Genomic DNA, 12,504 nt, shown 5'->3' on the forward strand with positions numbered 1-12,504 from the left:
CCTCAGGGAGCAGAAACTATAATGTCCAACCCCCACAGAACTGATGTGATCCAAATGAATATAGTGGAGAAATACCCAAGCTGCTAACAATTGCCAAATATAATTGATTCAGAGTGCCTATGGCATCAGTGAGACTAATTGGTTCCAACGGCTGGAAAGCTGGACAAGAGCACGGATCAAGAAAATTGGTAAATTGAATGAACATGGCATTCTAGGTCATTCAATGAGTTATTGCTGGCACACAATGTTACAGCAGGTCAATTTGTGACGCATGCCAGAATAAATAACCAAGACACCGAACTCTGCTTGGGGAGGAACCACCTGAAGCCTGCTTCTCATACTGTGCTGCTCATATTAATTAGAGTGGGTAGGGGAAATAACCCTACAGTATCGGCCTCTTGTGTATCTAACTAAAGGCACAGTAGGAAGCCTTAGCGAGAGATGGTCCAAGGTCCTAGGAAGAGAATTGAATGATGAAGACTGGAACATTATCCTGAGTTACGTCCAAAACTTTCTATAAAGGCGAGATGTAAGTTGCTGGATTTTAATATAAAGTACTTTGCTCCCAGTTGTGAACAAAGTATATCTTGCTTCATCTACCTTCCATCCTAGATGTGATCTGAGCCTTCTTTGTCCTAATGGGATATTTGGGAGAGATAGTGAATATTATCACGGGGTGACCAGAACAACTGGCTTACTGAAACTTAAGATCTGCTTATTGGGTCTTCTGCTGCGTTCTAGCTGTGGATTCTAACCTAATGATCAAGAGAATTGCAGCAATGAACTAGAAATCAGCAATTGCATCTAATTTTGACATGTGGAAAATGTTTTAAAATGAATTAGTGATTAAGCTTATTCAAATAAATGTTTTCGGTAGACACCTTTGAATTACTCTAATATTATGAGACCGGCGAGGGGTGTCGGCTCATTGTTACTATGAATATATTAGCATAGACTTTGCCTCGCACGAGCAATGACCTGCCTGTATTGATGAGCCATTGAAATCCAAGTTTGTAATACCCAAACATCTGGAATCTGTAGTTATTTCCTGACAGTTGTGAGCAAGTGTGTCTGACCTTCCACTGTTGTTGCCTGAGAGGCAATGTTAGTACTCACCTGAAAAACTCCCTGTATTAGGATTGCATGTAGAATCACTACTCAAAGACAGCCTACTGACCGATATGAATAAAGCACGTTAATGGTCAACGACACTACTGGATACAACCACATGATCCTAAACTATGAAAGTATCTCCGGAAAGCACAGTTACGGTCCTCTTACTCTTGATGTGGAGGCTGTCCTTGCGAGCAAATCAGACTAACGCCGCACACCCATTGGTTCTTGTACAAATGCATGCTGTTTTAGTGATCATGCTCCATTCACCCAGGATTATTTTTTTTTTGTTTTGTTACGTTCCTGTAATATTTGGTTGATTGTAAAGTCACTAAGATGATGTCCTTTAATTCTCGCAATAAATCCTTTTTATGGGACATGTGTCTAGAAACAATAAGAATGCACAGTATCGCAATGCATATCCATAGTTTTTCATTTGCTTTAAATGTTACGTTAAATGAGTGTGCAGTAATTCTTTTTATTTTTAATGAAGGTGTGTTAAAATATCTATATATGAATTAATGCAATATTTGCAGTTTACTCCGTGCATTATCACTTTCGTCTTTCCAGCCTTATCCAGTCAAGAGGGAGAAGACGAAGAGATTCTTGATGCCAGTAGCTTGTTGGAGGTTTTGCGAATATACCGATGGCAGATCAACTCATTTGAAGAGCAGGTAATTGACCTGGAGAAGCTGAACTTTTTGTAACGTGCAGTAAAATTCCTTTCTCAAGCTGATTTGATTATAGGTTTACTTTTTCTAATGCACGCCAAAGTAGCAGCCCAGGCTTTAGTAGCTATCCAGAATGTAGCACATTATTAGAGTGCAGTATAATCGATGCAGTCTATGAAAACCGAAAACTGTCAGTCTTCTTTGCGAGTCTAGGGAAACAAGCAGCATTTCTGTTGACAAATATTGGCTTGTTTCATCCAGAGATAATGATTTTAGTTCTACAGTTTGTGTACAACTAAGGCCCTTGTGCCAGTGTTTGGGTTTTCTTAACTGAAGCATCAATAAATAGTATTAGCATAATAGAAACTATTGTTACCGTTTATAAAATATAATTACCTTAAGAACATGACCGTACAATTGCAGCATATGCTGCGTATGAATAAACAGGTATGCCATCTTTTCTTTATAAGTTAACCAAACATTTCCTTTTTTTGCCATTTTCGTTTGTTTTTATATCCTTTTCTTGCACCTTGTCTCTGCCCAATTCTGTCACCCTGACTTTTGGTGTTGTCAGATTCTAAATTATTTTATTGTGCTGTTACATATGATAAACAAAAAAAAAATACTTAAGAAAAGACAGTGTAACTGATTATTGTACCATCAGTAAGTGAAATGAGTAGCTCTAATTTTTATATTATTATTGTTTTTGTTTTTGTTTTTTTGTTGTTCAACTGTGTAGTCAGGTTACAATTTGATACAAATTTGTATCAGTTACAGAACATTGGAAATCCCAAGTCCGCCCTGTCACTTTACTACATATTCTTAGTTATATGTTTTAAATACAGCACTTTTTCATATAGAGGTCTTCTGTTTCAAGGGTTAGCAATGTGTGTGAAGTATTTGAAAATCATTGTATATTTCTTAATAACAGACTGCTGTGCTCTCTGTTCAGCATTTAGCAGTGCATGTTCTTTTATAGACCTAATGCATGATTGCGGAAGAGACCTCTTAGCGAGCATCACTTGCCGATCATTTTGAAGGAGGTCAAGCATCTGTGGGATTATTACTCCCTTCAGTCAATTCAATTAATATATATATATTTTTTTTTTTAGTTCAAGAAAAGGTTTATTGAAAAGATTATTATGATCATAAAAACAATACTTCATATATGCAGTTATTTGTTAATACATAAATACATGAAGGTGTAATAAAGAATAATATAGTAAAAGGATAATATAGAAGATGATATGAGTACAAGCAAAGGTTCACAGAAATCGTAAATAACAGTACATGTCAAAAATACACAATTAAAATAAAAACAATATATATATATATATATATATCAACCACCAACTCCAATCTTCCACAAAAGAAAGGACACCGACACCAGCGACCATTACTGGATTCACAGATTTAATAGTATCACTCCATTGCTACGCGTTTCGGCATCACCTGCCTTAATCATGCAACGAGGAACGAATTCAGAATGTGGGTTAAAATACATAAAAGTTGAATACAAAAAAAGGTCACATGGTGATTCTACACCAATCACTGGCTTATTAAACAGTAAGGAAAGACTTGTTATTCACATGTGGATTATCTAGATACAACCTTTTCGTTTTCATTTTTTGCCTGACACAGAAAATTTTTATTTAAACAGAAAATGTTCTACACCACCTATTACTTCATAATGGTGTGTGTTCTTTCTCTGGGCTATTTGAATACTATCAGAACAAAAATGTTAACATTCTTGGATAAATATGCACGTGAAATAAGGACATCATTTTAAAAGAATAAAACTACATTTGAGATTTCTTTTCTAAAATTTCCAACAGATGTTTTTGTAAACATTATTTTACAAATAAAGTGACATAGTGCCTTAACCTCATTTAGAATAAAGTGCAAGTGCAAAAAAGTGCAAAAACCATTTCACGTATTGCATAACAATAAAAAATCTATAGATTCTTAATCACGGGTTTTGAACAAGTGCCCTAAATTATTTTTTAGCCTAGAACGTAACTGTGTCATATACCTTTAAATCCACAACAAATTGATTCATAAATTCTCCTTCGCCAGTGATAAAATATTTACACAGTGTAATCATATATTCATCAATTGCCAATCAGTTACTTTATAAATTGATGGGATATCAAAGAGAAACCACTAATTTGTTCCAATCCTGTTATATATATATATATATATTATAGAAAATGATAAATTAAACATAATTATAAATAAACAATAGGAGGTCAAGGAGGCTTGGTCACTTCTTGTTGTGAGGGAGCAGGTAAAGGAGTTTTCTTCACGGTATCGTCTAGAAATTGTGTGAGTGGGCCTCAAAGGTGAGAACGTTTAGTAGCAAGAGAGATAGGATGAACGAGTGCTGTATTGAGGCGATGATTGTGACATACAGCATACCACCAAGCTAAATAGGACAATTTAGAGGAATCTTTCCAGTTTTTTTATATTTGCTGAAAAGCTACAGCTATTAACAAATCAATAAGTGGTAACTGGGATTGACTTGTTTTCCAGTCCGGTGTTAAACTACCTGGGAAAATGTTTGTAGGGGAGAGTGGAATTGAGGTGTGAAATATAGCGTAGATTTGGTTCCAGACCTGTTTCCAGAATATAAAAACATGTGGACATGTGAAAAGCATATGATGGAGATCAGCGTGAACCTGGGAACATGTCCAGCAAGTGTTGAGATTTGTGTTGTGTACTTTATGTAGGTATGTGGGGGTAAGAAACAATCTGTTGTAAATAAAGAAGAGTGTTTGTGTTGTGCTGGCCGCTCTGGATGATTTCCTAAGTTTCGTCCAAATTCTGTTCCAAAAAGAGATAGGTCAATTTGTCCCCAGATCGGATTCCCACGAGAGTTCCACTTTGGTTTTGTCTCGGATCTCAGGAGGTACCATTAAACGGGAATAAATGGTGGACGCTTTGGGGTTTATGTGCAAAAGGTTATGCCATGGGAAAAGTGTGTGGGAGGGTGAGGAAGGTGAAGATTTGAGTTTAGCATAAGTATCAAGTATTGCTTTCTGCAGGGTCAAAAATTTTGGTTTAAAGGAAGAAGGCAAATGATAAAGAGTTTGTAATTGCGTAAATTGAATGGGTACGCCCTGATCTAAAAATTGATGAACCCAGAGTATTAATATATATTTTTATTCGGCAAATATAGCCATAAAAAAAAAAGTCACAATACAGTGTACAGTTAAAATGCGAATTATACAAACAGTGCAACCATAGAAATTGTATAAAACTCAATAAAATCCTAATAAAATATCCAATGGAAGCTGTGCCACTCTATAAAAAAGCTCTTAATTCATCTCCAAATCGGAAAGGGGTCACATCTACATTAAATATACATTATCTAAAAGAGACACGTTAGTGATAGATTCCTTACCTTAGAATATCCCCAGGCGTCAGACTGGATCCGGAAAGTTTTTCTAGCAGTACCCCTGCGCGTCAGTAGGTGGCGTCCTGCGGCTCCGCGTCCGTCACTGGCGTCGTAAGCGCCGACATGACGTCACGGAGACTACTTAGGTGCCACCCATGTGTCCTGACGTCAGTTCTGTCTTTTTCCGCACCAGCAAGCGCAGATCCGGACAGAGCACGTACCTTAGTCACTTTTTGACTACTCTTTTGAGACTTTTGTCTCCCTCTTTTTCCTCCTGGTGCACGTAGGTATGCCTGGATTTAAGTCTTGCGGGGCCTGTCGTCGCAATATGTCGGTGGCGGACCCCCATGATGTTTACCTCTACTGCCTCTAGGCCGAACAGGACTCCCGGTCCTGTCGGGACTGTCGGGCCATGGCCCCAAAGGCCTTGAGGAAGCAGCGCCGGAAACTACTGGAGGTCCGGCACTCGTCCCAGCGCCGTTCCTGGTCCAGGGACCGTTCCCGGGACCTCTCGTGGGGCCGCAGTCGTCTCTCATCGGGCTCCAAGTCTTCGCCCTCGGATTCTGGTAGGCGAAGACATAAAAGGAAGTTGAAGAAGCGTGTTCGCTCTCCGACGCCCCCCCGTCGGTCCTCGGATGCGGACGAGGGGGACAGGGGTTCTGCCCCTGCGGCTCCTTTGAAGCCTGGGAGTCCCGCGGCCTACCCGCCTTACCCGGATCCGTCGGCGACTCCCGAACAGGTGCAAGAGTTTCTTGCCACCATGGACCGCCTTTTTATGCCTCGGGCTCCCGCCGGCGCGCCTTCGGGCCTCGCAGTCCCGTGTCCAGATCCTGTTGGGCCTAAGCTAAGTTCGCCATTCGGTGTGGTTTGGACACCGCTGACTCGTTGGGCAGGACGATTTCTACGACTGTGGCGCTGCGTCGCCACGCCTGGTTGCGATCTACTGGGTTTTCGCCCGATGTCCAGAGCTCGCTCATGGACATGCCCTTTGATGGCACTCACCTGTTTGGCGATAAGGCCGACAGTGCACTGGAGCGTTTTAAGGACTCGCAGGCCGCGGCCAAGTCCTTGGGTCTTTCCATGAAAAGCCCAGCCACTCCTGGTTTTCGTTCCTTTCGTGGCCAAGGCAGGGGCGCCCAGGAACGTTCCTTCAGCAAGCCTGTGCAGAACCTGCCTCAGCGCGGCCGCAGACGGGTCTTCCGCAGGGGCGGCTCTGGGAATCCGTGTGGGGGGGCAGTCCACCTCCACCTCCGCCCCCACTGCTTCTACCGCCAAACCTTCCTAATCCTAGCTTTGTGGAGCACCCCACGCCAGTGGGTGGCAGGATTCGCCATCACCTCCCCCACTGGCACGCTATCACATCGGACAAGTGGGTGTTGCATATCATCCGCAAGGGTTACTCCCTTCCCTTTCAGTCCACCCCTCCAGCCATGCCACCTCGGTACCACCGCATGTCGGGGGAACACTTGGCGACTCTCCAGCAGGAAATTGCGGCCCTCTTGGCCAAGGGGGCCATCGAGTGCGTTCCTGGGCCAGAAGTAGTTAGTGGTTGTTATTCCCACTACTTTCTGGTCCCCAAGAAGGACAAAGGGAGTCTGCGTCCCATCTTGGACCTCCGGGACGTCAACCGCTTCCTCCGGAAGGAGAAGTTCAATATGCTGACTCTGGATCAGGTCTTGGCTGCCCTTGACCCTGGAGACTCGATGGTAGCATTGGACTTGCAGGACGCATATTTTCACATCTCCGTCCTGCCGGCCCACCGCGTTACCTGCGGTTCACGGCAGGCCCGGAGCATTTTCAGTTTGCCGTGCTCCCTTTCGGCCATACCAGCCCCCCTCGGGTGTTCATGAAGGTGATGGCGATGGTCGCAGCTCATCTGCGCAAGTCGGGGTTGTCAGTCTTCCCCTACCTCGACGACTGGTTGTTTAAGGCGGGCTCGCCCCAGGGAATCGTCAACCACCTTCAGACTACGGCCGACCTCCTGCATTTGCTGGGGTTCTCCATCAACGTGCCGAAGACGCACCTGAGTCCCTCTCAGCAGCTCAGCTTCATGGGAGCGGTTCTGGATTTAACGCTCTTTCGGGTTTATTCTCCCGAGCAGCGAGTCTGGGATATTCAGGCTATGATTCTGATCTTTCAGCCTCTGTCCCGGGTTTCAGTCAGGATGATCCTCCGGCCTCTGGGCCTCATGGCCTCCTGCATCCTGCTGGTGACACATGCCAGATGGCATATGCGGGCTCTGCAGTGAGACCTGAAGTTTCAGTGGGCGCAGCATCAGGGCAACCTGTCCGATCATGTCCAGATCTCTGAGGGCACTGCACGGCAATTGAAGTGGTGGCTCACGAATCGCGATTGGGTCAGTGGCAGATCCCTCTCCCTTCCCCAACTGGAGCATACAGTAGTGATGGATGCGTCCCTCCTGGGATGGGGAGGCCACTTGGGAGAGGCTAAGATCAGAGGACTCTGGTCTCCGGCGGAGTCCCGGCTGCATATCAACCTTTTATAGCTTTGGGTGATCCATCTTGCACTGAAGGCATTCCTTCCCTCTGTCTGGGGAAGTGTGGTGCAGGTGTTCACAGACAACACCATCGCCATGTGGTATTGCAACAAGCAGGGCGGGGTGGGGTCCTGGACCCAATGTCAGGAGGCTCTGCGCTTCTGGACATGGCTGGAACATCAAGGCATTACCTTGGTGGGTCAACACCTGGCAGGTTCCCTGAACGCCTGGGCGGACGAACTCAGCTGCCGGTGCTTGATGGATCCCGAATGACGTCTGAACTTGGACGTGGCGCAAGGTCTCTTTCTGCAGTGGGGAGAGCCTTGATTATATCTATTCGCCACCGAAGAGAACGCGCAATGTCATTAGTTCTGCGCATTGGAATTTCCAAGGCAGCACCGCTCGGCGACGCTTTTCATCGCGAGTTGAGTTGCGGTCTGTTGTACGCCTTTCCACCTATACCACTTCTGCCCAGAGTGCTGAAGAAGATTCAGCACGACCGGGCCCAAGTCATCCTTGTGGCTCCGGATTGGGTACGAAGATACTGGTATCCCGAGCTACTCAGCATGGCGATCGATCCCCCGATCCGTCTACCTCTTCGGGAGGATCTTCTGTCGCAGCAGCAGGGGACGGTCCTCCACCCGAACCTGCCCACTCTCCACCTCCATGCGTGTAGATTTAGCGGCGACAGTTGACAGCTTTCGATCTTCCTTCTGAATTCTGTGATGTCATTCTGGCAGCCAGGCGTCCCTCCACTAAGACGGTATACGCCTGCAGGTGGAACAAGTTTGTGGCATGGTGCACAGCAAAGTGTGGATCCCCTTTCTGCCCCTCTTTCTGAGGTCCTTCTGTTTCTTTTCTCTTTGGCCCAGCAGGGCTCTGCCTTGGGCACTATCAAAGGTTATCTTTCGGCCATCTCTGCCTTTCTGCGGCTTCCAGATCAGCCTTCTCTCTTTAAGTCCCCAGTTGTTAACCGTTTCCTGAAAGGCATTACGCACGTTTCCTCCTGTGCCGTTCATCATGCCTCAATGGGGCTTGAATCTTGTTTTGATTTATCTGATGTGCGCTCCTTTCGAGCCCCTTCATACCTGTACCTTGCGTCTCCTTACTCTTAAGATGGCTTTCCTGGTAGCTATCACCTCTGCCAGAAGAGTGAGTGAGCTCCAGGCTCTTTCTTCCAAACCTCCTTTCCTTTTTGTTCATCCGGCCAAGGTGGTGTTAAGGACCCGTACCTTCTTCCCAAAGGTTGTCACGCCCTTCCACATCGGGCAGACCATCACTTTGTCTACCTTCTTTCCGCATCCTTCAAGGGAGAAGGAGAGGCTCCACTGTCTGTACCCAAAACGGTTCCTCGCATTCTTTCTGCAGCGTACACATCCGTTCCGGGTGGATGACCAGCTCTTTGTTGGCTACGTGGGTGCCAAAAAAGGTCACGCTGTGCACAAACGGACCATTTCTCGGTGGGTCGTTCTGTGCATCAAAGCATGTTAGTCCTTGGCCAAGAAGGAGCCTCCTGTGGGGCTGCATGCCCATTCTACCAGGGCAGCTGCAGCCACTACTGCCTTGGGACGCGGCGTTCCCTTGCAGGACATTTGTCAGGCAGCTACGTTGGCCTCGCTGCACACGTTTACCAAGCATTACTGTCTTGACAGTCTAGTCCGGAGAGACGGCTTCTTTGGCCGTACTGTGCTCCGTGACTTTCTGGTGTAATCTGTTCGCAGACCCACCACCGGAGTTTGTCTTGCTGGGGTATCTATTCTAAGGTAAGGAATCTATCACTAACGTGTCTATTTCAGATGCACAAGTTACTACTTGTGTAATGATGTATCAGTAAGAGACATTAGTTAGTGATAGATTCATTACCGCCCCACCCATCCACCCCGTTCTGCGAACTGGTTTCTAGGGTTAAGGTCATACCCTTTCAGGGCCCTAGTTTCATGGCACCAGTGGTCAGTTTCTTGCTCTGCGTTCCTGGCGCAGAGAGTCTTGTACAGAACTGACGTCAGCGCGCATGGGTGGCGCCTAAGTAGTCTCCGTGACGTCATCTCGGTGCTTACGACGCCAGTGACGGACGCAGAGCCACAGGACGCCACCTACTGACGCCCAGGGGTACTGCTAGCAAAACTTTCCAGATCCAGTCTGACGCCTGGGGATATTCTAAGGTAAGGAATCTATCACGAACTAATGTCTCTTACAGATATATCGTTACACAAGTAGTAACTTGTGCTTTACATACATACGGACTTCCAAGGATCAAAAATATTCTCAGGTCATGGGTAAAATTGTGTTTCTACCCCATACCCATTTCAGATTATATTACTAATTCATTCAATGACTCCTGTATTGCAAATTAAAAATCTTCCTATTGCACATGTCACATTTAAAAATCTCATATTTATCAATAGGCTAAGTGCTTGATCCCTACTATCAGTTTTATAGGCAATGAAATGTAATCCACATGTGCACAGACCCTGTTCGTTCGTCATTGCGGATTTTATCTTCCAATCAGTGTTACATGGGTTCAGGCCAACTCTAAATTTTGATACTGTATCTCTAAGCTTCGTGTTTGGCATGGCCTCGATATAGGTGAACATCTGATCGTTATTTGACCCATTTACCAAGAACTGGGTGGACGATTGGCTCTCCAAGTAACATAAATCTTCTACTTGGGCCTTAGTGTTGATAATAGCACGTGGCACCTGCTTGGGAATATGCTGCCCTGATTTCCATTTATCTGGTTCTAAGGAAAGTTTAACGCATAACTTATCTAACTTATGTCTAGCTTGGGACGCCCAGTTAAGTTCACTTTCCTCTATTTCTCTTTTCAAAGGTTTGATATTTTGGGAGGGGGGGTCCTTCTCTGTTCAATCCTCTGCCAGAAGTTCAATAAGGCTTGCATTCCCGAAAATTCCAGGCTGTAAGTTGACATTTCACTCTCACAGCCTGTATCATAGTTGACGGAGGGACAGCAAGGAGCTGTTTCACGCATTTACCCTCCTTTAAATTCCAATCCAATTTGCCACCTAAGAATAAAACCTCTACACCATATTGAAATTGTGGGCATTGCATTAAAAGCTAATAGAATTGGCCGCAGGGAAGGGCCTCCATACTTCTGCTTAAATTGTTTAAGGCCCCATACTGAAGAGAGAGCCTTTGATTTTAATGACTGTATGTGATCCCTCCAATTTAACTTGCTGTCGAACCACATACCCAAATATTTATATTTGTCCACTTCTTCAACTCTGACCTCTCCCAGTTTCCAGTAAAAAGAGCTTTTTCTTTTACCTAGCACCATTATTTTAGTCTTTTCTAAATTAATCGTGAGGCGTTTGTTTAGACAATAATCGTAAAAAGTGTCCAACTTCTTTTTTGCAAACCCAACTCTTGTCATGTCAGTTATCACTAAATCGTCAGTGTATAGCAGACATGATTTATGGGTCCCACTCATCTTAGGGCTTAATCCACCAGCCTTACTCCGTATATTTGGTAAGTCGGAAAGGAACAAAGAGAATAACAGTGGGGCCAAAACACAGCCCTGACGCAGTCCATTGTTTATCTGAATTTTCTTAGATAAAGTTCCAAGGGTATCCAAAATTACCCTGGCCTAATTCAGTGAATGCATTTCCTGAATTAATGAAAGTACTGTCTTGTTGATTCCGAGCTTTGCCAGCATAATCCACAGTAGACTACGGTCTACTGAGTCGAAGACGGCTCAGAAATCAACAAAACAGCAGAACAGATTGCCTCGCACTTCCATTGCCTTTTTTGCTATTGCCCATAAACTAAGGCAGTGGTCTACAGTTGAGTGGCCTCTTTGAACCCACCTTACTCTATTGGTATCAAATTGTACTGTTCTGCGCAGGTCTTCAAAACGCCTAACTGTATCTTAGAGAATACTTTCCCCCACATCCAGCAGGCTTATAAGGCGATAGTTCTGGGGCAGTGTGGCGTCCTCCTTTTTATATATTGGTCTGACAATGGCCCCCTTCCAACTTTCTGGGAAAATCCCAGAGGTTAAAATATTTTGGAAAGTCGCATTTAGAGAGCTTGCCCACCAGTCAGTATTATTTTTTTAATATAGTTGCTGGTAGGTTATCTGGCCCTTCGGCTTTAGTTAGTTTTAAAGATTGGATGGTTTCTTTTATATTTTGAAAAGATAAGTACGGCTTTAATTGTCCTACATCCTTGGACCTTATTTCAAAGGTCTTCTTCATCCTCTTACCATTATTCAAATTACTCAGATGGTTAACCCAATCATCGTCTCCCACTAAACACCTTATATCCCCTTGTACATTCCCCTTTTTTACCAATCGCCAAAATAATCTTATATTATTTGTGTTTATCACTTCTAACATTGTTTGCCAATTTTTGGACTTATATTCTATTTTCCTTTCTCTCAACTTATTTTTATTCACAAGTTTTGCCACTCGGAGGCTCTCCATTGTTTACTTATCCTGTCTTTTTCTTAACTGTCTTTCCCATTTTCGTACCCTCAATTTTAAATTCCTACACTCATTATTAAACCAACCATTTGTTCTCTCTTTTTTTTTGGGGTCCTGATTTTACTTGTATCCTTAAACAATTTACCACCTGCTCAATTACCTGATCGTGCCATGTTAAAGTTGTATCTCTTTGCTCCAACTTACCAATAGACGTATAATCAATTATCAGGTTATTGACCAATTTCAGGCTGTCCTCAGTTATACGGGTGGTTATGCTTCTGGGATGTTCTATCTGTAAAGAGAAAAAGGGAGAGAATTTCCTTGATTCTACAATTTGTGGAGCATAAAGTACTATGTCAGAAAAGTCTATGTAAGAATAATTTT

The 12,504-nt window shown here is 44.1% G+C and overlaps 1 protein-coding gene across 3 annotated transcripts in view; it reads left to right on the forward strand.

Moving 5' to 3' along the window:
* Window positions 1–12,504, forward strand: part of USP30 (ubiquitin specific peptidase 30) — a 302,545-nt gene that overhangs the window by 49,835 nt on the left and 240,206 nt on the right. For all 3 annotated transcript variants that reach the window (XM_085636303.1, XM_085636304.1, XM_085636305.1), the window contains one exon: window positions 1,684–1,787. In XM_085636303.1, the coding sequence (XP_085492429.1) occupies window positions 1,684–1,787 (104 nt within the window). The remainder of the gene's footprint in view (window positions 1–1,683; window positions 1,788–12,504) is intronic.

The sequence above is a fragment of the Triturus cristatus genome, chromosome 11 (assembly GCF_964204655.1).
Source record: "Triturus cristatus chromosome 11, aTriCri1.1, whole genome shotgun sequence".
NCBI classification, from domain to species: Eukaryota; Metazoa; Chordata; class Amphibia; order Caudata; family Salamandridae; genus Triturus; species Triturus cristatus.